Source organism: Lycorma delicatula, chromosome 8 (assembly GCF_047948215.1).
Source record: "Lycorma delicatula isolate Av1 chromosome 8, ASM4794821v1, whole genome shotgun sequence".
Lineage (NCBI taxonomy): Eukaryota > Metazoa > Arthropoda > Insecta > Hemiptera > Fulgoridae > Lycorma > Lycorma delicatula.
This window is the reverse complement of record NC_134462.1, coordinates 52,339,619-52,364,316: the sequence shown is the minus strand read 5'-3', so window position 1 is coordinate 52,364,316 and position 24,698 is coordinate 52,339,619. Positions and strand designations below refer to the sequence as shown.

Here is a 24,698-nt window from a genome sequence, read left to right as displayed (position 1 = left end):
GGCTTGGGATGCTAATATGTAAATATATTCAATCATTGAAGATGACTATTGAAAATTCTTATGTATTTGCCATGGCATACTATTTATTCTTTACCATGATTTGTCCATTTTAACAATGGTTTCTGTCTCAAGTCTGTTTGCTGACATCTGTTTCAATCATGGTATATAACCACATACATATGAATTTATATGAAAGGTGTATATTTCAATTAGCTGCACCATAATTGTTATTGAAAATCCTTTATTTAAAAAATTAATAGTTTGGATTATTACTCACGTAATTAAAATTTTATTAATCTACTTTAACAGCAGTCTAGAACAAGTACGTGTACATGGTGTTTTTATGGCCACAGAAATCAATCACAATTAATAAAAGATCAACGAAACAGCAGATGTAAGTATTACTTTTCTTTTAATTACTAATACGTCATCATAAAGAATTATGTTCCACATAAACAAATACCTTAAGAATATCCTACTCCTTTTATTGTTCAAATAAGTTAAATAATACATTGTTTTAAGTACTAACTGGTTGAATTTTAAGACCAGCTTCTACACATTTATATGCATGTTATAATGAATAGTTTAAATATTATTTTTTAAATATTCCTCTTATTTGCAATAATCTTTTTTATAAACCATATTGTTTATAACAAGCATTAATTTTATGAACCAACTCTATTGAGGGGGTATGGCTGAATGAGTTTGGTTAAGTTACATATTTTTGCATGTCACAAAATTATATTAATGAACAAATTAATTTTTACAGAACCCCCATAGATGTTATTGGGCAGCTCTTTAATTTCTAGAATAAAGACAATTTTGGTTATTGCGCACACACACACACACACACACACACATATATATATATATATATAAATAAAAAAGTTTGCTGACACAAAATCATTTATCAGTAATGTGCTGTTATTACTATTGTAAAATGCTCTTATCTGAGAAGGATCGTGGAGAAAATGGGTATGCTTCCTGCCTGAAAGGGCTTATATTTTGTTGAAATGTTTATTTATATTCCTGCTCTTTGAAGGATAGGTCCTTTTTTGTCACTCACTCTTATTTTTATTTCTGGTTTTGTGGGTGTAAGTCAGATTTTGTTTGGATGATATTGAAGATGCTGAACCCATGGATAAAAAAAAAACACGAATTAAAACTCTACTGTGTTAATGAAATGTAAACTTACATTTTCCTTACATTTACTTATCCTGTAGTTGCTAAAAAATTTATGAACACCTACTACAAAACATATGAAATACATTAGATTTAATTGACATTAAGTTTGAAGTAGATTTTAAATAGCTTGAATGCATAAATTACACTGATGGACAAAAGAAAATTTAATGGTTCTCTAAGTGTGATACCATTTCTTGAATTGTTTTTTTGCGTATATACAATTCTGTAAATATAATTTTTCTGTCACCCATAGTTTTAAATAAATTACGTTTAAAAAAAATTAAGGAAAAATAGAGTAAAAATCTGTAAATTTATAATTTTGCGTGGCCATACCTGTGTTAGAATGATTTCCCTGATGCTATCTTTTATAAATAGTATTCAGGCACATCCCGAATTAAAGCCCAACAGTAATCGGCTAGTATGTTAATATTCCATTCCCTTTATAGCGAATTCCATCATCGAAATATCTTAGTAGAAACGTTCACCATGTTCGTCACTTACATCGCCGAGATTGTCCGGATAAAAACACAGATGTGAGTGGAGGAAATGTATTATCAAAGACATATAACATGCGATAGATCTGCATGAAGTAAGTAGTTGATAAACAATATCGTTGCGATTGTCAGATTGTTGTTTGCCGAGAAAATGTTTGCATATTAATATATCCTCATAATAAATTAATAATATTTAAGGTGTAAAACAGAGTAAATTTTTGGTTTGGAGAGTATTGATTTTGAATATTAAACAATGTTATGTACAAATATAACTTCATTAAAACATTACCTAGATGAAGAATATCTTTAGAATTAACTCTAAGAATAATAACTTCCATACATCATTCTTTACTGACCAGCAATGGTTTTCTTGATTTTTTGTTAACTTATGTAACAAAAAGAATTAAAACTACCATAGATATCTATCTAAAATACTTCATAAAGAGTTTTCTGTTTTTGTTTTAGGGTTGACTTTGTACAGTTTACTACAATGGGACCAGAACCAGTTCATCATACTTGTAGTAATGATCAATTCATAATTTCTGGAGGCACCCCGATTAATCCTATATGTGGAGAAAATAGTGGTAATCATAGTAAGTGATTAAATTATTCTCCTTCTACTCTTTATCCTTTTGATTTTTATGGCACTCTTTTAAAAAAAAATATATATATTTCCATTTACACAAAATGACAGCTATAGTTCTCAATATTATTTATTAGTACGCACACAGAAATTCAACAGTGAATTTATGAAGCAGTATAGCTGTCAATGATTCCAGGCCACAAACATGTAAACATATAAATTATTGTCAGATTACACTCCTCCTATAGTCGGGAAATAGATTGCCATTTTTAGATTGCTATCTCCTCCTTAGTTAACTTAGAAACTACAAATGCTTTCTCTCGAGCAACCTACAAAAGAGTTAACAGCAACACTAGAAAGAATCGCTGTGTTTTAATGTTGCAATAAAGTTTTAGAGTAATGATTGCTTTAAATCTTAGATAAAACTAATAATAGTCAATTAACTGCATCAATAAACAATCAAAGAAAATATACTAAATTACAAAAATATTTTCTAATTATATGAAAAGAAACATAATAGATACACAATTTATAACTAATAAATCAGAAATTATGGTTTGTATGGGTTTAAAGAATCCAAATAATTAGGTGTATATAAAAAAACAAAGATTTGGAATGAATTTAATATATCTGTAGTTGCTAAAAAGCGCATTATCAATAACAAGATATTTAACTGAGAAGTTAAAATCTTACATGATGATTCTTTCACACCTGGAAACCCCAGAGAGCAGTATTATGATATATAAAAAGATGTGTTAAAATACAAGTACACTAGACAGTAAGCATCATTTCTTCTTAACTCCTGGAAAGAGTGTGAGATCTGAATTGCATAATGTTACAGGTAGTTTCATTATCAATTCATTTTGATTTTGAAATGTAATGCAGTTTAATATACACGTATTTTAAGTACTGACTAATATTGACTTAATTATGTTTAAGATCAGTCCAACAGTTGTGAGTTATGATGTACAATTTATTTCTGAACTTGAGGTATGTTTGACTGGGTGAAATTCATATCAAACAAAAGAATGTGGACAAGTTATAGAGTGTTTGAAGTATGTCAAAGTTTATATTATTATTATTATAATAAGATAAAATGTGTAATAAAATCTAAAAAATATAAAAACCATGCAATAACAGTAGAAATGTTATAATTAATCTCATGATACTAAGAAAAATTATTAAGAATTTATCTATAATTATATTTTACAAAACAATAACTTTATCACTTATATCTTTTCAGTGTACATCAATGCAGGAGTCGGCACTACTCCTGTAAAAATTACATTTATAACTGCTGGAGGCTCATTTCCAAGAAAATGGAAAGTAAGAATTTGTCAAATACCTTGTAGCTCCAATTATAGAGGTAAACAAATTATAAAAAATGAAAATTTAATTATTATAGTGTATTTTTTTAAAATACCATCAGGTATGGAATAAAAATCATTTTGGTATTTATAAAATAATTCATACAACTTTAATTGTGACAGTGATATTAATGAGATTAGTGTGACATTTTTTTATGCAGTAACCTCTCTGGTGATTTTGTAATAAACACATCTATTTATTCACTGAAGTAATGACAGACTGAAGTTCAGCTACAATTTTACTTTCCCATTTAGATAATGCTACAGTTCTAGAAGAGAAAGTATTGTAATCGGTCCAATTTGGGCATATGCGGCTTTCACCAGATCTTGACATTTTGACACCTAAGGAACCCAAAAAACCGGATGGAAATTTTCCGGATGTTAATGTTAATATATAAGTGTGTGCGTTTGGTGTTGGCCACTAAATCACCTTATACCTCCAGAACTGTTCGACTGATTTTGTCCAGATTTCTTCTATATATGGGGCATTGATGCCATTAAATTTTCAACTTAAAAGGTCTAGGGGTGAGACTGTAGAGCTAGGTCACACTCAGTATCTTGAGATTTTGTCTAATAAAGGTCCTATTTCTCTTAGGAATTAAAAAATTTTCCAAAATATCACCTCCACCCCCAAGAATGCTTTAAACTTTGAAACTTTGCTGTGATCACTGTGATGGTTGTTTTTCATTGTGGTTTCTTCTATTGTTGTCCAATTAAGCATATAAATCTTTATTTAATTGGGAACCGCAAACCCCACCAAGTGGCCAAACCTGACCAAAAGTCACACATTTTTAATATTTTTCTTCTTTCCCTTTTTTAATTAAGACTACTTTAAAAACAAAAGTCAATTTTTTTAAACATTTTTCTTCTTTCTCGTTTTTACTGTAATCAAGACTGCTTTAAAAAAGATTTTTTATAATTGAACTTTGACTCTCACTTTAGGGTTTGTGCAAAAAGTAACAAACACAGTCATGTGAGGTATCAATTCTTACATTTTCAAGGGTTCTGAAAACGATTTTAATATTTAAAATTGTTGAAATAGAAGATTTTTTTTTAATAATACCATTTTGAAATTTACAGTTTTAACCTCAAACCATTGTTATTAATCTTGTAATTAAAACATGGGATTTTTTCAATGTCGTTAATATATTAATCATATTTTGTTTATAAATAGCTGCATGATAGGAAAGTCCTACAACTGTGTTGTCAGCTTTTTTTTGGATGATTAAGTATGAATCTTGGAAAATGTGATAAATCCAAGCCTAACTAGGATTTAAACCCAGAACCTTCTTAATGAAATGGAGATGCTACCATTCTCCTCCAGAGTTTATCATGAAACAGTAATTAAATATTTAGTATACTGTAACTAATCTGATTGATATGTAATAATATATTTATTTTTATGTCAAGAATGTATAGGTAAATAATTCCATTGACAAAAAAAGGAATCGCCCAACATTTGCTTTCACGGATGAAGTAAAACTATTAAACCTTAATCAGAGCAGCAACACAAAATACTGCTGGTTTTTACTTTTATATGAGGTTGTTTATTTGTCCATAATGAAGTAAAATTTCCAAATTTGCCATTTTTTTTAGGATTTTCAAATTTTTATACAGGAGAAAAAAAGAGAAAATGATTAATTTAGTCACAACCTTCCTGTGGGAATAATACATTTTTTATATGATAAAGGCCTTATCACCATTAAAATGTTATTAACTCCAATGAAGATTTTATTTAATATTTATTATTACTATTTTTCAAATCTTAGTAGCCTCAATAATTATTAAAATGACTGATTTTTGTCATTAAAATTTCATTATCTTTAGAATTTTCTAAAGAGTAATTTGATCTTTTTCATTCTTCTCTGCTTTGAGTTTTAACCCTATTCAAATTTTCTAGTGTGATAAGGAAAAATGTTTTTATTAGATAAATAGATAATATATATTTCCATTTTCATACCAGTGTACCAGTGTTTAAGTTATAGCAGAGATGTCAGTAATGTATAGCAATAGCCTTTGCTGTACATTCAACTCAAGAACGTATAGCAAAGTGATCAACTGAAGGTGGTTACCATTAGGATCTCAGAAATTAAAACTTACGTGAGGAACCTTCTCAAAATTTTCCCTACATGAAAAATACAATATTACCTACCATTTTTAAAATCTTTACCCTTTTTCCCATATGGTGGCCAACTTCATTATTTTACATGTAAACCTCATGTTTTTATCATATTTATGGGTAGAAAATAGTATTTTAAGAAATTTTTATTCCTGGGTGTTTTTTTCCTACACACAGCCATTACACAGCTGCAGGCTGACAGTTGAAAAATCAAATATGCTGGCTAAGTTCATTATTTCAAACAGAAACCCCATGTTTTTATTGCATTTTTTGTTGCTAGAAAATATTATTTTAAGACATTTTTATTCTTACATATTTTTCCGAAATGCAACTGTTGTGGAGCTGCGAGCTGACATTTGTAAACTTGCAAAAACAATAAGTACAATTTTAATGCTAAATAATAATCAAGTATTTGTATTCTTGAGGAATTTCTCAAATTTAACAGTACACTCACTGATTTTAATATGTTGTCACCCTTATGCACTAGTTGTTAGAATTTGTGTCAAGAAGATAACAAATACTTTAGTTTTTAAAACTCTTTATTTGTGTTTGCTTCCTTTTTTATAATGTTTATTTATCAGTTGTTTGTATAATTTTTATTTTAATAACAGTTTGATAATAATGAAAAAATGGATTTACTGGAAATTCATTTCTTAAGTAACAAAAATTCAACATTAGTGAGAAATACATATGTACAATACCCTGATAGACATCCACCTCACTGTAAACTATTTGCAAGCTTATTTGGAAATCCATGAAGTAATGAGTCATTTCAGAAAAAAGTGACTTTGCCAGATAAGAGTTGTTACTGAAAATATTGTTACTGATATTCTGGCCTTCTTCGAAACATATCCTACAGTTTCCATAAAGGAAGAAGCATCTTCCCTTTCAAGATAGTGACTGTCTGCATTTTTACTAATGGTGGCCATTTTGAAAATCTTTTATAATTGACAGTGAAAATTTGTTGTAATTCTTCCTTCATTATAAATAAAACTAAAACCACACCACTGTTCAAGGTAAAGTCTTTTAATCTTATCTTTAATTTATTTTCCACTTAATTTAATTTTGACTATATTATTTGACAACCAGGTACTAAAACATTAGGTTTCCATTTAAAATAATGCAGATAACCATCATATATGATTTTAAAATTGTCAGCCTGTAACTTCATAATAAGTTCACCATTAGACCAGCTCATCAGGTTGGTCTAATGGTGAACCATTAGACCAACTTTTCAAGATTTGGAAATTATTATTATTAATTACAACCTCTTCTCTTTGTATCTTTGTACAAATTTCTGAAAGCCTAGTTCTTCTGTCATTTCTTTGACCATGTCCATAAACCACAACTATTTTATTTTTTATAAATTATAAACAACTTACTTTTTAATTAATAGAATAATCTTGTAAAGGCATCGTCTTCAGTGCCTTTTCAGTGGTATCAGAAACCCCACAGAGCCAGATGCTGATAATTAGCTCTTTGGAAGAATAGTATAAATAATTTGAAAGTAAATTATTATTTAATTTTTTATCATTTTAGTGTTACTACATTTTGTCATGCAGTTCTGCGTATTTTAGTTTTCTTCCATTCCTGCTATGGTGTTCCAGTCCCACATTATTTTAGATTTTCATCACAGTAATTATAAAAATCGTAATAAAACAATTTTAATCACATTAAAAAAGTATAAGCTGAATCAAAACTTTGCCGATCTCTCTCATGAAATGGTAGCCTTTAATCCAGGGGTCCCGAGTTTGAATATTGATAACATGACATTTTTCACATTCTACAAAAATCTCATTTCCATATTTCCACATACAAGCTTCTCTGTAAGCTTTTGTTGTAAATTAATTCATCAAGCAAAAGAAACTGTTTCCAAAAATCTTCTGTATTATGTAAATAAAATGTTAGAAATCATTGATTAGATTGTAAATGTAATTAATACTTAAGTATTGTATGACTATGGGCAGAGATAAAAGAAATGAATTCTTATTGTTATTCATGGTGTCGTTATTAGAAATATACAAATCTCTATTATACTGTGTTTAGTAAAAATCAAGTAGGTATTTTCTTTTGTAAGCAGTAGATAGCATATGAAACTGGAAATTGGTTTCATTTACAACCAACAGAAAGCGCGTGCATACATGAATACAAAAATCTATAGTGTAACAAGATAACAGTAAAAACAATTTTTAATTTTATGAATAAAAATTATTTCATCCTAATTCTTAGGATTCTCTCAGGATGTTATTTTTACATTTAAAATAACATCCAAAGTTCACGTCTGAGTGACGGTGAACTTTGGTTTTTGTTTATTTTAGAAAAATATTTTATCTAAATTTTCTTACGATTTATAATTTATGTATTATAACGTTGTACGTACTTTTATACCGGTACTGATAATCAACGGAGAAGATTAGGTGAATAAAGTAATACATAAGAAAATTCTAATTGTTACCGATAATTGAACCAGAGACCAGTCGATTAAAATAAAAAACCTTCTGAGCTTTAAATGTGCGGGTAGTTACATCTTATACATCACTAACATTTTAGGTTATTTTGGTAACAGAATCGGACTTTTTTTCTTATTGTCTTTTAAATAAACCTGGTTGATAAAGAAGACTGTAACTTACAGTTTTGTAACTTCGTGTAATGAAAAATACAATTTTCTCGGTTTTCAGCCCCACGGAAGATAAAAAATTGATTTTCAGTCTTGCCAATAAAAATCGATAGTTTATTTCTCAATCTTAAATTTTCAGTAAATATACTTGTAAAAAATTTGAAACGTCATCCAATTCTTGGCGGAATCAGTTAATCTTAATAAGTAATCTTAAATTAACCTCGAAACCTCCTATAAGAGGTTTGGTTTTCCGGATATCGGAATCGTGTGCCTGTGGATGGATGGTCCAAATACGTGATGTTTGATTGCTCTGCTTTAGAAGGGAGAAAGAATGGTGTGAGAGGCCGTTTCCGTAGAATTTCAAGGTCGAGGAGGAAAACTGGCTTCTCATTATCAACGAAGTATATAGCGCGAGCTACTTTATCGAGATGTGTAAATTAAATCTGCACATAGTTAGTTGCAGACTACAACTATCTGCAGATAGTTGGGTGAGATAAAATTTTTTTTAAGCGAGCGTGTAATTTCGTATTTTTCAGGTTCTACGCGTTCCTCGCATATTTATTGCTTATAAATTTTGAAAGATTTTATATGGCTACTGAATCCAAATGAGTTTTATAGGTAATTAAATTATATGGGTAGAGGATCATCTCGGGCTATGCCGCCGGCAAACTGGCCGGACTTAGGCCGCTGGATTACTCTTTCAGAAGAGGGAGGAGATGTACAGTGGGCGGATGCGGAGGTATTGCTTGTCCGCAGGTGGCAGAAGAGTTGGAATCAATCGGGGAAAGGCAGACCTTCAGATAGATTGATCCCTGACATTCGAAGATGGCAAACACGAGGCAGTGTGATACGTGTTGACTCAGTTCCTTACCAGTCACGGGTGTTTTGAGGCATACTTTAACGAGCTAACGCTGAGTCCCGTCGCGGAGTATTATTATTATTGCGGAATGAAGGGTACCGAAGAACACAGGGATTTCTTGTCTGATCGGTTCCTGTGGGACAGGGTAGCATGCCGGAGAGAATTCAGTGTTTATCCCAGAGAAATCATTGAGACTATGCTGCAGACCGAACCGATCGTGGCTTTCTGTCTCCGCGATGTTGGTTAAGATCATCCGAACAAAGATGACGAAAAAAGTCCAGGGATGACTAATTCCCTCTGAGTCTACCTTAGGGCTATCTTCATATTAAGCAGATCCGCCCCCAAGGTCGAGGAAAAAAAATAGCGCAGAACCCCGATAGGTTTGAGACGTGGAGCCAGCAATGGGGGTTTGGTTGGAGTCAAGACACATAAACTGCTTTGATAATACCGTAAGGTGAGCCCAGCATCCCATATTGTAGAGGGGGAAGGGTTTTATTGGGTAGGACTGTAAGGAAGAGTTCCACACTATCATGGGGTTCGAGATCACATGATGCCTATAAAAGGTTTCGCCTTCGACAAAAAAAAAAAAAAAAAAAAAAAATTAAATTTTAACTTTAATAAAGTTCAGTACTACACCGATGTCTTTGATATAAAAAAAATCCCTTTCGTCACGCCGGAAGGCGGAGGTAGATTTCACCGGTGCTAAGTAGGGATTAAAAAAGATTTCCACCTTAAAGTTAAGAAAAACTTCAAATTTACTCGATACGATAATGGTTGCATGTGAGAAATAGTTTCACATGTTTAGAATACAATCCCCATCTTCTTACAATTCTAGCAACATTTTGGTCATTCCTGGCCGTAAGGGTTGATCATATCAAAAATTGATTCTGACAAAAGTTTTAGGTAATGTTTAGAGGACTAACGACCACTTTAAACCGATTCGATATTGTGCCTCTTAAGGGAGGTATGATTTTTTTGTCCTCGAAACCCCATTTTTTTCACCCGCTGGGCTAATGGTTGGTGATATCAAAAAGCTTTACTTAGATAAGTTCAAGAAAACTGGTGTAGCAGAATAGTAGGAACTTTATACGAATTCTATATTTTACTTAATACGAAGTTATAGCGATATTTTGTTTTTTCGAAAAAGCCGACCATTTCTACCCCCATTGTCCGATTTCTCCCATAACGAACTCGATCGAGGTTTTGGGTCGTTATATTTTATACATCAATTTGAAAGTGATTGGCGCAAAATTACGGCAGTTATCGTGTCCACAAGAAAGTGAAATATATATATATATATATATACGAGTAAAGCTGTATATAAACTTTTGAACTGACGGTGGTTTTGGGATCTGGGGGATGTGAAACGCGAAATGTTGAAATTTTCCGGAAGTCGAATTATTGTATCCATTACAATAGGTACCTTTCTTATGAAATCTACCTAAACGTGAGCGATTTATGGGTAGAGAACACCATCGGAAAAAAAATTGATGAAAAATAAATATTTTAAACAATCAAGTTTGCATACTTTATTAATTTGTGAAAATAATTTTTTTTTATAATCAATCAGAATTTACGATTCTTTTATAATCAAACATATGTTAATCTTTTTTTAAAATAAGCTTTATTTTACGCAAAAAGACGAAAAATGTAAAAATTAAATTTCACGAAATTTACAAATTTAGTTAGTACGATCTATATGATCTTTATGATGTAATTCATTTTTTTTTAATGGCTCCTATATAACTATGTAACAGTACCTGTTGCAGCTATCTTGGTGTTCCTTCTACAGCGGACACACATATCGGAAACATTTCAATGGAATCGTAAAATATTTAGTAGAGCGTATGCTGCTTTTACGTCCAACAGATAACGCTGTTAACACGAAAGTTAGTTTTTTATCGATTTGAACCCCTTAAAATCAAAATTTTGCAAAATCCTTTCTTAGTGCAGGCCTACTTAAAGATATGAAGGTACCCTGAAAATTTCAAGTCTCTACCTATAATAGTTTTGGTTGTACGTTGATTATGAGTCAGTGAATCGGTCAGGACAATCTCTTTTATATAAGATATATCCGGAAGCGATTAACTTACCGGTTATCCGCCATTCTGTATTTTAAAATAAAAATCTATTTCTCAGGAATGGTTGATTACATCGAGCTGAATGAAATTTTGATACTGCTAGGGTACCTAGAGGTTTACTTGTTTTAAAAATAGTGAACCTGATCTCTCAATCCATTTTGAAATGTCGGCCATGTAAACTTTTTAATTGTTAAATCTTTGACACCGCTGGTTATTTAAAGGTTATATCATTACAAAAAATGTTATATTTTATGACACAGAAAATGACATCTTATTTATTCAAACGTCTCCATAAATAACAAGTTATGGGAAAAATTCTTGAATTGAGTCACTAGATTAAAAAAAAAAACAGTTTTAATTTCATAAAATTAAATAATTTGACACAATCTCAAAGGAATAATTATATTAGCGTTATCATATATAGTTAATTATAATAATTTAATAATATCGAAAATATTACAATAAAATAATATTATTGAAATCATTAAAATATTACTATAATAAATAATATTAATATTGAAAAATAATTTTTATTAAAAGAGATATTGCAATTAAAGTCATTGAAAATGTAAATAAAAACGAATACCCAGTTTCTCTTTTGCTATTAACCAAATGATTACATTGATCTATGCTGTACGATTTAATTTATTATTTTTAAGTAGATTTCATAAGAAATCTACCTATTGTTTTGGGTACCATGATTCGGCTTCCGGAAAATTTCGTCATATCTTTGCGTTTCACATCCCCAGGCCCCAAACCACTCCAGTTGACAAGTTTATATTTATATATATATGTATTTCACTTTCTTGTAGACACGATAACTGCCGTAATTTTGCGCCAATCACTTTCAAATTTATACATAAAATATAAAGAGCCAAAACCTCGGTCGAGTTCGTTATGGGAGAAATCGGACAATGGGGGGCTTTTTCGAAAAAACAAAATATCGCTATAACTTTCGTATTAAGTAAAATATCGAATTCGTATAAAGTTCCTACTATTCTGCTACACCAGTTTTCTTGAACTTATCTAAGTAAAGCTTTTTGATATCACCAACCATTAGCCCAGCGGGTGAAAAAAATGGGGTTTCGAGGACAAAAAAATCATACCTCCGTTAAGAGGCACAATATCGAATCGGTTCAAAGTGGTCGTTAGTCCTCTAAACATTACCTAAAACTTTTGTCTGAAACAATTTTTGATATGATGCATTTTACATATATATATATATATATGTATGTTTTTCTGGGTTTTTGCTCAAACATTTTCAAATTCGAAGGACCGATTTGGGTAAAATTTGACCGATGATCTTTGTATATGAGGTATTACCTTTTGGTCTCAATTGGTTCGGGCGACAGGGAGTTACGGAACTCATGGACCTTCAACATCTCAAGATGTTATACAAAGGGTAGGTAGACATTTTTTTTTACATAATTTAATGACCCTACCTTTTGATAGTGTTTGGTTATATTTAAATCCCCCTTAAAGGGGTGGATGAAAAAAAACCTTTTTCCTTTTACGTCGCTTCTGAACTCTTAAGTCATATTGTTAAGTAGTACTAGTCTCTCTTAAGTAGTAGTCTTGACAAGTGTTTTAAATACTTAGTATTTTATATCTTTATTTTTACTTTTATTTAAAATAAACTAAAAAAATGAAATAAAAATAAAACACTTTATAGCCGTTCAAAAGAAACTTAAGCCAGAAGTTGTAGTTTTTTTATAAAATTAAGAAAGGTATGAAAAGAAACGTCCGAAGTGACTCCTGGTACTGGTATTCCCTTTCTCATCAACTTACGCTTTTTTCGAAACTTTATTTGAAAATATTTTGAATTACTTAGACTACATATCATTACAGTATACGAGAGGTTATCTCTAAAGTAAAGACCGTCTCGTAAAACAGATTATTCTGAAAACTTTATAAATATTTTTTTATTTCCTTAAACTACATACCTTATACTTCTTCTCTATGTAATCGTCACATGAATTAAGACATGTATCGTAGCTTCAATATACCTTCGTCGTATTCTTCTGCCGCCAGTCCATTTAGCCACTGATTTTAAGTTCAACAGCATTTTTAAGTTCATCGTCAACCGCAAATTGCTTACCACTCAAAGATTCTTTCAATTTCCCAAACAAATGGTAGTCAGAAGGAGCTAAGTTCGGACTATAAGGTGGGTGAATTTCCCATCCAAATGTTTTTAGTAAATCACGTGTCGGACCCGCAACATGTGGACGTGTATTGTCGTGCAGCAGGACGACGCCGTCAGTCAGCCGCCGATTTTTATTGTAACTTACTTAGAGCTTCGCAGTAGGCTTCTGCATTTTTAGTCGTTCCCGTGGCATGAAATCAATCAGCAGAATGCCAACCCGATCCCAAAAGACTGTGGCCTTCAATTTGAGTCCAAATGGCTGTGGCTTGACCTTTATCGGTTTGGTTGGTGATTGACGATGACGCCATTCACTTGACTGCCGTCTTCTCTCTGGCGTGTAATACAAAATCCATGTTTCATCGCCGGTAACAATCGAATTAAGGAACTTATCACCTTTTTCTGTGTAGCGCATCAAAAATTTCAAAGCAGATTCCAATCGGATATTTTTGTGACGTTCTATTAAGACGTGCGGCACCCAACGTGCACAAACCTTTCTGAAGCCTAAGTGGTCATGAATAATGCGACCAATAACAGCTCTTGAAACATCAGGAAAAAGAAAGACCAGGTCGGAAATCGTAGCCACCGGGTTGGTCTAGTGGTGAACGCGTCTTCCCAAATCAGCTGATTTGGAAGTCGAGAGTTACAGCATTCAAGTCCTAGTAAAGCCAGCTATTTTTACACGGATTTGAATACTAGATCGTGGATACCAGTATTCGCTGGTGGTTGGGTTTCAATTAACCACACATCTCAGGAATGGTCGAACTGAGAATGTACAAAACTACACTTCATTCACACTCATACACATCATCCTCATTCATCCTCTATTATCTAAACGGTAGTTACCGGAGGCTAATTAGGAAAAATAAAGAAAAAGAAAAAGGTCGGAAATCGTTGAGCGACGATCGTTTCTGATTTTATCATCGACGCCTTTAAACAAGTCCTCGGTGATTATCGAGGGTCTCCACGAACGTTCTTCATTGTGCACATTAATTCTATTATTTCTAAACCATTCTCACCATTTTCGGACGTTTCTTTCATTGGACATTATCATCGTATACAGAAACCAACTGTCTATGAATTTCAGCCGGCTTAACGTGTTGATGGTTTAAAAAATGTATGACTACGTATTTCACAGTCGGCAGCAACATACATTTTCCTATTTATTTTATAACGTAATAAATCACACGTAATGAAAGCTACTACAACACGACAACTTAGAGAAAACAATGCAGTGTGTACATTACTAGCGTGGCTATGAACGACACAGGTTCGCCAACCTTAAGGAGAGAAATCTCCCAGCTGCATTTACTTTAGAGATATCCCTCTTAATAGTTCAATATTAAGAAATGATGAAAAAAATTAATAATATTTTTAAATATATTGGGTTACATGACGTTACCATTAAACATTGAAAAATTCTATGCAATTTAGTTAAAAAAATTGAGAAATGTAGATTGAGAATAGACATAAATAAAAAAAATTTCATTGTTTTATGATAAAGAATACCACCAAGTTAGCAATAGATAAAACAGGTGAGTCATTTCAAATCTTTTGGACAACAAAACTTGTATTAAAGTCAAGAAATTAAAATAAGAACTAAAGTAGAAAAAACAGGGTTTAATATTAAAAGTACTTTTTTTGGATAAAAATCTGTAGAGATGGTTGACAAAATAATTTTTTTTGGAAAAGAAACAAGTACTCAAAGAAAAGAAAATGAGAAAAGACCAAAATCAGCAGAGCATGGATTTAGAAAAGAATAGAAAAAAGTAAAACACTAAACAAAAATGAAGAAACCGGCTAGGGCACTGATTAAGAAGAAAATATGTACTAATTGAGGCTGCAGAATGTATGAAGAAAGAAACGAGAAGAAAAGGAAGGAGTTTCCTTTCTTCCAGTTAATTAATTGTACTAAGGTGAGAAGAAAATACGGGACAACAAAAAAGGCTGACGGAGGGTAGCTTGGCTTGGAGACTTGCCAGACGGCAGAACTTTTTATCATTATTGTCTTTTGAAGACGATAATGCATTAAAAAAAAAATAATTAAGTTTTAAAAAAAAACTTCCATTAAGGCTATCTGAAAAATATTAGCGGAAGAAACATCCTACAAAATATAAAAAATATTATTAAAATCGGTCCTTTTCTTACAAAAAAAGGATCGAATAGTATTTTTCCTTTTAATTGAGAATCCTTTAAAAAGAAAATATCACAGAATCGTCGATTTTTTTTAAAACTATGTCAACATATCTATTGAAATAGTAAATAAATTATTTTCATTAGAAAGAAGTGTATAATTTCTGACAGGGGATTTCTCTAGCCTAGAAATATTGTGGTTATAAGAAGTCTAATTTGATTAAACAATTATTTTCAGTAAAGCCTTTTGTTCCTTTTACTTGATGATATCATCATATAAGCTTGAATCTTGGGCGTGGGATATGGAAATGAAATTTTGTAGCGTATGAAAAAGTGTTTGACCAGGATTTGAACCAGAGACCTCCGAATGAAAGGCCGAGACGCAACCATTCCGCCACGGAGATCGAGTTGTAGATCAGTTATCTAGAAAAAAAATTCAATTTATTAATTTATTTTTTAACAATTCCTCCGAGAATTTCTTTTGCTAGATTTAAATTTGTTAAGTTCTTGAATCTGGTTTTTAAAAATAATGATTATTTGTTAATATTAAACTCTTTAACCTTGCTTAGTAGATAAAAAAAGCGGTTATGTTAAATTCGAAATATTGATAATTTTTTTAATTTTAGAATAGGTAGTTCGTTATAAGATAAATCTATATAAATAAAAATCTGATGTGGATACATAACTTCCTTGTATGCCTATTAAATTGCATATACACATTTTTTGCTGCACTTCATTTAAACTTATTTCATTTGAAAGTGAGATATGATCCTCCAATTCTTTAATAAAGTGGATATTTACACAATTGCTGAAATATTCGTTTTTATTAACATCAATCATTTATACAATTATTAATTCAACAATCTTACATGAATTATTAGGATAGAGTAAAAGTTCCTTTATTACTCGTATTACTAGATCAGTATTATTCGTATCTTCGTGAGTTGCTGATTAACAAAAGTTTCAGATTTCTGGTGTGTCTTATGAAGAAAAGCTAATAATAATTAAATTATTCTGTTTAGTGAACTCCTATATACTGGTTAAAAATGTTAATTTCGACCTTACAGTGTATATTTTTATTATTGGATTACTTGGTGAATAGTTAAAAATGAAAAAACAACAGGAAAAAGAAGGATCTCATGAAGAAATATATTTCAAGAAAACGACAATAAGATGAATGTGAAGAGGAAGAAAATGTTAAAACCAAAGAAAGAATAAAAAAATTAAGAGAGGATGATGAGTATAAAGAGAGAGAAAATTTGAAAACTAGAGAACATGTACACAAATTAAGATCAGAAGAATTATATCAAACCAAAGAACGATTAAATGACTGGCAATAAAAAACAAATAAACGAAATGATAATCAACTCCGACTTGGGAAGAATATTGTCCAACAATATCAGAGGAGCAATGAACTAAAAAACAAATTTTTTGCAATTTATCAAAGATCGGGCATGTATCCCTCGGTGATTATGTTGTTCTTGTGAGGGTCTATTTTTCAGTCACTCTCTAGTTAACTTTAACGTAGATTAGATAAAATTAAACAGAAATTAAACTAGAATATCCAAAAATAATACGATTCTAAATTATAATTTTCAATTAATATTAAATAATCAGATTTTTCACCAATCTATTACGTATACCCATATGTAATAATGCCTATTAGATTACATATACACATTTTTAAAAGTACATGAAATTTTTTTTCACTAATAACTTCTGATTTTCTTTTTATTGATATTATTGTATAATTATTTATTATAAAAATATTTTTACAATCAGGGGTTAATAATTGTTAACAAATAAATATACATAAATTAAAAAAAAAAATTTAAATAAAGAAAAGGAGATGAAGTCTGATTCGGACCGATGTGCCTTTCCATATAAGATCCAAGTATTTAATTAATTAAAATTTCATTTGGCTATAACTCTGGAACCAATGAAAATAAGTACCACTTATGATATATATTTGAAAAGCTCTCAATGAGGGCTTATTATTGCAGTTAAGAAAAAGTCCCAAAATCCAACTTATGTTTTGGATTTTGAGGGTTTTTGTACACTTTTGATCCAGTCGATTGTAATCAAAAGGGGAGGTGCACAACTAGAAGTTACAACAGTCCTAAATCCAAAATTTCAACATCCTTACGGCTAATCGTTTTTGAGTGATGCGAGATAAATACGTACGTTCAGACATCACGCCGAATTAGTCAAAATTGATTCAGAGATGGTTAAAATGGATATTTCCATTGTAATCTGGAAACCGAAATTTTTCGCAATCACAATACTTTCTTTACTTCACACAAGAAAGTAAAAACAATCTTCGTTTTATGTGTGTCCTAATAACTTACAAACTACTTAACCGACACCGCTGAAAATTTCAGAATTATTTTCACGGAAATAAAATTATTTTTTATTTATTGTCACGGGAGTGATTACATGCAATTAGTTCCAATAATATAATAATAATTTAATAGTTATTAATATTTAATCACATAATAACTGTCTGAGGAAGTCGATATTGACATAGACAACGATCGATATAGAAAATGACAGTCGATATAGAATATATTTCTGGATATAAAAAACGACATTAAATTTAGTAAAAGAAATTTTTGGTTATTTATTTTTTGTGATTATTCATAGTCAAATATAGCAGTAGCGAAGCATTTCCGGGTCCACTATCTATATAAATGATTAAAAAATATTCAGATAATATTTATTTTATTACTATGAATCACACTGCAAACCGCCAAAGATAAGACAACCATAAACATGATATAAATTATCAATGTATAATTTGTTTATTTAATAACATATAATAATAAAAAATCTAATAATGCACACATATCAGTATGACTGACTGAGTGGGCTTCTAAATTCATTTTATTTTGCCTGGGCGGAAAACGCTTCCGCATATCATCACCCGGACACGTTATATATTTCTTGTAGTAAACAAGCATATATCACATTGTATATCTCAAAGTAATATAATAACCAACTGCTTTACGGATATTGGTATGAACAGCTAAAACTCATTAGAGTGTTTTACATACTTGAATGTAAGCGGACGGTCCTAAGAAATCGTAAAACTAGATAGCAACATTTCATTATTCCCTAAAATGGTTTGTGTGTTACGCCGTAGGTTAAACTTGCGACGCAATCCAGCATTACAGATACAGTTCACAAGGATGTGGTGCACTGTCAGTCGGCAGTCGCAACGAGCTCAAACTGGTAGAGTCATCCATGAGTGAGCTTAGTGTGCCCTGTTCGCAAACGGCAGATAATAATTTCCTCTCGACGGTTATTTCTGCATGATTATAGCTCCACAGTGCTCCACAGTGAAACAGTGTTCTTAATTGGATGAAGTTTATTGTTTATTCTAATCACTTTCTTCAGTCATCATGAACCACCCACTACAATAAACAGACAAGATCGTTAGGAGCGACTCGATCGGTGAAAGGAGGCTGGAAACAAGCCTCCTTTCCCGCACTATTAGTGCGCTCATTGCCTGTAATTCCTATATGGCTGGGGATCCAGCAGAAGCTCACTCTTGTTTTACATAGTAATTTTCGAAATAACACAATGAATCTCACAGACAACAGAGTATCTAGAGTACACATCATTAGGCCCACCGGGTTGGTCTAGTGGTGAACGCGTCTTCGCAAATAAGCTGATTTCGAAGTCGAGAATTCTAAGGTTCAAATCCTAGTAAAGGCAGTTAATTTAATACAGATTGAATACTAGATCTTGGATACTGGTATTCACTGGTGACTGGGTTTCAATTAACCACATATCTCAGGAATGGTCCATCTAAGATTGTACAAGACTACACTTCATTTACATTCCTACATATGATCCTTATTCACTCTCTGGAGTTCTTTCCTCTTTTTCTGTAGCCTTCCGGAGACAGAAAAAAGAAAGTACACGTCATTAATCGCCTGTATTGCACTTACGATATCTGAGCAAACAAGAATATGTCGATATTCTGGGAAAATTATATGTAAGGCCTTATTAATGACATACAGTTATGTAACGAAAATACTGGCAATTCAGGAAAGGCCAAAAGTAGGTAAGCTATGTTAAGCCGGTTGCAGCGCAAGGTCCGGTTCTAGCGCAGTGGCGTCACAGACACACCCACCATATGACGTGACAGGCAGGGGTGCCCCGAGACAGTCTGTCTGCCTAAGTGCAGCGTACTGGTTGGATGGAAGCGCAAATTTTACCCCCATCACTCTGCCCGGCATCCGACGTCATAGTCACACCCACCATGGGACGTCACAGGCCCATGTCGATCGAACAGGCGATCGAAAAAGCATTTCGCATACTTACGGAGGTGGATAACAGTCTGGTTAGCGTTGATGGATTCTTGTTCTATATAACAATAAACTGTAAAAGAGTGAGGTTAACGGGCGAAAAGGAAAACATAGGATCAGGTCTTTTTAACGGTCCTCCTCATCCAAATATCCAAACGATATTTCGCCTTCTTCCGAAAAGACATCGATTACTATGAATTATACAAATTTCACAAACCACATGAATCCATGAGCTATGGCTTATACTTTGTGTCTCATCATTCTTTTGATGAAGAGATAAAGCAAGTATTGGCTCAAACACCGCTCCTGTACAGAGGTCCTGACCCTGCATAGCACTTTAGTTGATAACGTCAAAAGTGGCTGAGAAACTGAAACGAAACGAAAAATGGTATTTACACCTGAAGACGAGTCGACATACAACATAACCGATAACTGCGAGATGTGTAAGATTCTGTTCAGTTCTGAAGTAAAAAAGGTGAGAGATTATTGCCATTTTACCGGCAAGTACATAGCGGCACTCTGTCACAATTGCAACCTGCACAGGCTTCACAAAATCTATCAGGCTGTAATTCTCACTTTATTATCAGAAAACTGGACTATGATGGTGAAATGATATACCTGATACCGAAATTCACCTTTAATAAGAACATCAGTGATAACATATCGTTAAAGTACGTGAACCTATTCCAGTTGATGACGGCCAGCTTAGAAAAACTGGTGTCCAACTTACCGAAAGACGCATTCCAGCATATCCGGAAGTACAGTGAATAAGAATTGCCGCTAGTGTCAAGAAAAAATATACATCCTTATGGGTACACTGATTCCTGGTCAAAGCTTGAAGAAACGGCTTTGCCGTCTAAAGAACAGTTCTACAGCACACTATCCGACTCGCACATAGGCAAAGACAAACACATATTGTGTGGAATCACTTCGGCTGTCTTATGATAGGTTAGTACAGTGACTTCTAGCGGAGATGTGACGTCCTGTTACTAGCGGACATTTTCAGAAACATTAGATCGCTATGCTAGAACACATACAATTTGGATTCGGCCCATTACGTACCAGTTCCAAGGCTGGCTTTCGACGCCATGCTGTATAAAACACAACTTCACTTAGAGCTGCTTTTACCGATCACATTTCATTTCGAACACATTTCAAAAGCTTCTAATCTTTTCTTCTCAGCTACTCCAATCTTCCAAGTATCACTTCTATGTAAACGCTCCAAACATATACTATCAAAAATGTTTTCCTGATGTTTAAATTAGTTTTTGATATAAGCAAATTATATTTCTGACCGAAAGCTCGTTTTTACTGTGCTATTCGGCATTTTATATCGTTCATGCTTCGTCCATCTTTAGTAATTCTACTTCCCAGATAACAAAATTCTTCTAACTCCATAATCTTTTCCTATTTTTCTATTCAGTGGTCCATCTACATTATTTCTAGTAAGTTTCATTACTTTCGTTTTGTTCTTGTTTATTTTCGTGCGGTAATTCTTGCGTAGGACTTCATCTGTGCCTTTCATTGTTTCTTCTAAATCTTTTTTACACTCAGCTAAAATTACTCTATCATCAGCAAATCGTAGCACCTTTATCTTTTCAACTTGCTCTGTTATTCCAGATCTAAATTGTTCTTTAACATCATTAACTGCCAGTTCTATGTAAAAGTTAAATATAACGGGAATAGGGAACATCCTTGTCACACCATTTTTATTAATAAAGGAACACACTTTTTTATTACTGCTTCTTTATTTTGCTCTTCGGTTATTACTGTTGCAATTTGGTTTCTGTCAGTCCGGCAGTACTTGGCTTTGTACTTGACTAAAAGCCAAGTACTATATCGATCTCAACACTGCTTTAAGACAAAACGCTAGGAATGATTTCGAGAAAGACAAGTTAATGAACAACTCTGTGTTCGGCAAATGCATAGAAAACGTCTGGAATCGAATCCACTTTAAACTACTAACTGATCAGAAGCGACTATCTAAACTCATCGCCAAGCCGACATTCAAAGATATTATACGCTATATAAAGAAAATTTGGTCGGTGTAGAAATGCTAAAAGATACTGTCGTTTTCGATAAACCCATATACGTCGCCCTAACAATCTCAGACATAAATAAAACATTAATATGATTGACTTTCACGACTCGGTGAAGAATTCGAAGTACGGTTCCAAAATACAGCTACTGTGTATGGATACCGACAGCTTCCTCTACGAGATCGAAACCGACGACATTTACGAGGAAATGAGATGTCCAGAACTGATCCGCCACTTTGATACGTCGGATTATGTGAAAGACCATCTGAACTATTCATATATGAACAAAACAGTATTTGGAAAATTTAAAGATGAGACCAACAGTATTGTAATTACGGATTATATCGGGCTGAGACCGAAGCTGTGCACATTCCGCACCGCTAACGATAAGATAATAAAAAAATCAAAAGACGTCAAGAAAAACGTGGTAAAAAATGAAATTGCCTTCAAAGCCTGCTTAAATGATGGCGACCATGAAGTACACAGGTCGATGAGTCTGTTTAGATCGAAAAACATTATCTCGACACTATAGTGACGAATAATTGAACTATGACGACAAACGGGTGGTTATCGATTATGTGAACATCCTAGCTTGGGATCACCGCGATGCGCCACTGGAATTGGTTCGACTGTTTGACTTGTTTAATAAATAATTAAATTTGTTTGACAAATAATTCATTTTTATTAAACAATTTCAACAATATACGCATAATCTTCGGCTTAGGAAAAAATATTTAAGGTTCAGTCTTTATTTTTAATAATTTACTTAATATTGAAACAATTTATTTAAAATTGCTCGTAAACGAATTATTTTTAGAGAAAAAAACATTTATTTAGCGTTTGATGTGTTTTTAATTGGTACTAATTAAATAACCCTGAATCATTTAAATGTTCATTTAATGGGTACTTACATATTTACCGTAAATATTTTAAATTGTTTTTTTTTTAGGCTTGATAACTTCGTCGCATAATCTTGAAGCTTATGCGAGGTATATGAAAAATAAATTTTTTAGAGCATGAAAAATGCTGTGTCTGACCAGGGTTCGAACCCGGGACCTCCGGATGAAAGGCCCGAATCACTACCACGAGGCCACGGAAATCGGCGGGGTGTACCGATTTTATTTTTATATTATTTTCACATAGTTACTCTCTTAACATAGTTTATCTCTTATTATATCACCTCTCTTTTCTGTTCATTTACTTTTTTATTTTTTATTCTGATCTGATAAAGATTTTACAACGGTTTCGTTGATCCTTTAAGATAAATAAAAATTCCGTTTTATTCCTTTTTTTTATCAATGGAATTGTAAAACAACAATTTTTGATGAGATCTTTGTAATGCTTAATTATTTATATTCAGAATAAATTATTTACTTTTTCGAGTTATTTGCGGTGAGGATCAGAATTAATCTTAAGTAAATCTTAATATACCTTCAGAATTGCATGGTGTGTGGGAGTAGTTATATATGCAAGAATGTATGTAAATCGTGTTCAACTAGATTATTTCTGCAGTATATGGTAAGTATGACGTCAATTACAAGGAAGTTTTATAATACTTAGAATTAATATTTTCCTTCTTAAGGAAAAAAGGATGTAAACCCTTATACGTACAGATACATAATACATGGTAAAGAAGATTATATTATAAATGAGAAGAAACTAGGAAGTTATGTTATTCTTAGAATTCGCAATGAAATTTTTTGAACGCCTTAAAAAATATAGCTTATTTACTGGATAAAGTAACATAATTTCAATCAAAGGTCAACTTTGACGTAAAGTTTAATTACATTAATATTTATTGAAAAAGAATTCTAAAAAGCAGAACCAGTTTCAAAAAAAATTAAAAATATTGAATTAAAAGTAAGCATTCATCCACTACGACATTTTGATCTACTGCAGGTGGAAAATTACACTTCTCTCTACACAAATATGTATATATATATATATATATGTATGTATATACAGAGTGTTTCTAAAATAGTGGGCTGGCCTATACCTTTTCGGATTCTACTTGTAAAACTAAACAAAAAAATCCTTAGGGAAAATGAAAATTTCTCCTTTGTTCTTCCCCTGTCGACCATTTTGTTATTTTTATATAAAAATGGATATCTCAAGTTCGGATAGATAAATCACATTAATATTTGGTAAGCGTCTTGGTAATAAAGTTTTAAAATTAGCAAAAAATCAGAACTTAAATATCTTTGCAAATTACAAAATGGCGGTCATGTTTATTTTTCAATCCATTATATCTCCATGAATATTAGTTTTATCAAAATTTATGTCATTTTCCAAAATATCAAGCCTTTTATGTTGAACAAAATGGCATTTTATTTTTTAAAATCGGTTCACAAATAGTCGACTTATGGCAGAAAATTGATGTTATAATTATGTGTCTATTTTCACGTCCTACACTTTACGTTCAATTCAATTAAATATTAATTGTTAATTCTAGTATTGTAAATTAGTATCAAATTAAGTAATAATTACCAAGACGCTTACCAAATGTTAATGTGATTCATCTATCCGAACTTGAGATGTAAATTTTTATATAAAAATAACAAAATGGCGGACAGCGGAGAACGAAGGAGAAATTGCCATTTTTCCTAAGGACATTTTTTGTTTAGTTTTACGAGTAGAATCCGAAAAAGTATAACCAGCCCACCATTTTACAAACACTCTCTCTCTCTCTCTCTCTATATATATATATATATATATATATATATATAAAATAGAGTTTTATTTATTTTTTATTATTTAATTTATTCCAC

The 24,698-nt window shown here is 31.9% G+C and overlaps 1 protein-coding gene across 1 annotated transcript; it reads left to right on the top strand.

Annotated features, from left to right (window-relative positions):
• The first annotated feature begins 317 nt into the window (after window positions 1-317).
• Window positions 318-23,063, top strand: LOC142329052 (uncharacterized). Its single transcript, XM_075373330.1, has 4 exons — window positions 318-394; window positions 2,145-2,272; window positions 3,506-3,628; window positions 22,880-23,063. Exons 1-4 carry the CDS (start codon window positions 333-335, stop codon window positions 22,948-22,950), a joined length of 384 nt encoding a protein of 127 aa, XP_075229445.1. The 5' UTR covers window positions 318-332; the 3' UTR covers window positions 22,951-23,063.
• Window positions 23,064-24,698: the final 1,635 nt, after the last annotated feature.

Bases quoted from the DNA above. Each gene is read 5' to 3' on its own strand.
- LOC142329052 (XM_075373330.1), top strand. From the start codon at position 333: ATGGTGTTTTTATGGCCACAGAAATCAATCACAATTAATAAAAGATCA. The intron at 395-2,144 runs GTAAGTATTACT...TTTTTGTTTTAG, and splicing joins AGATCAACGAAACAGCAGAT to GGTTGACTTTGTACAGTTTA. The intron at 3,629-22,879 runs GTAAACAAATTA...TTTTTTTTTTAG, and splicing joins TTGTAGCTCCAATTATAGAG to GCTTGATAACTTCGTCGCAT.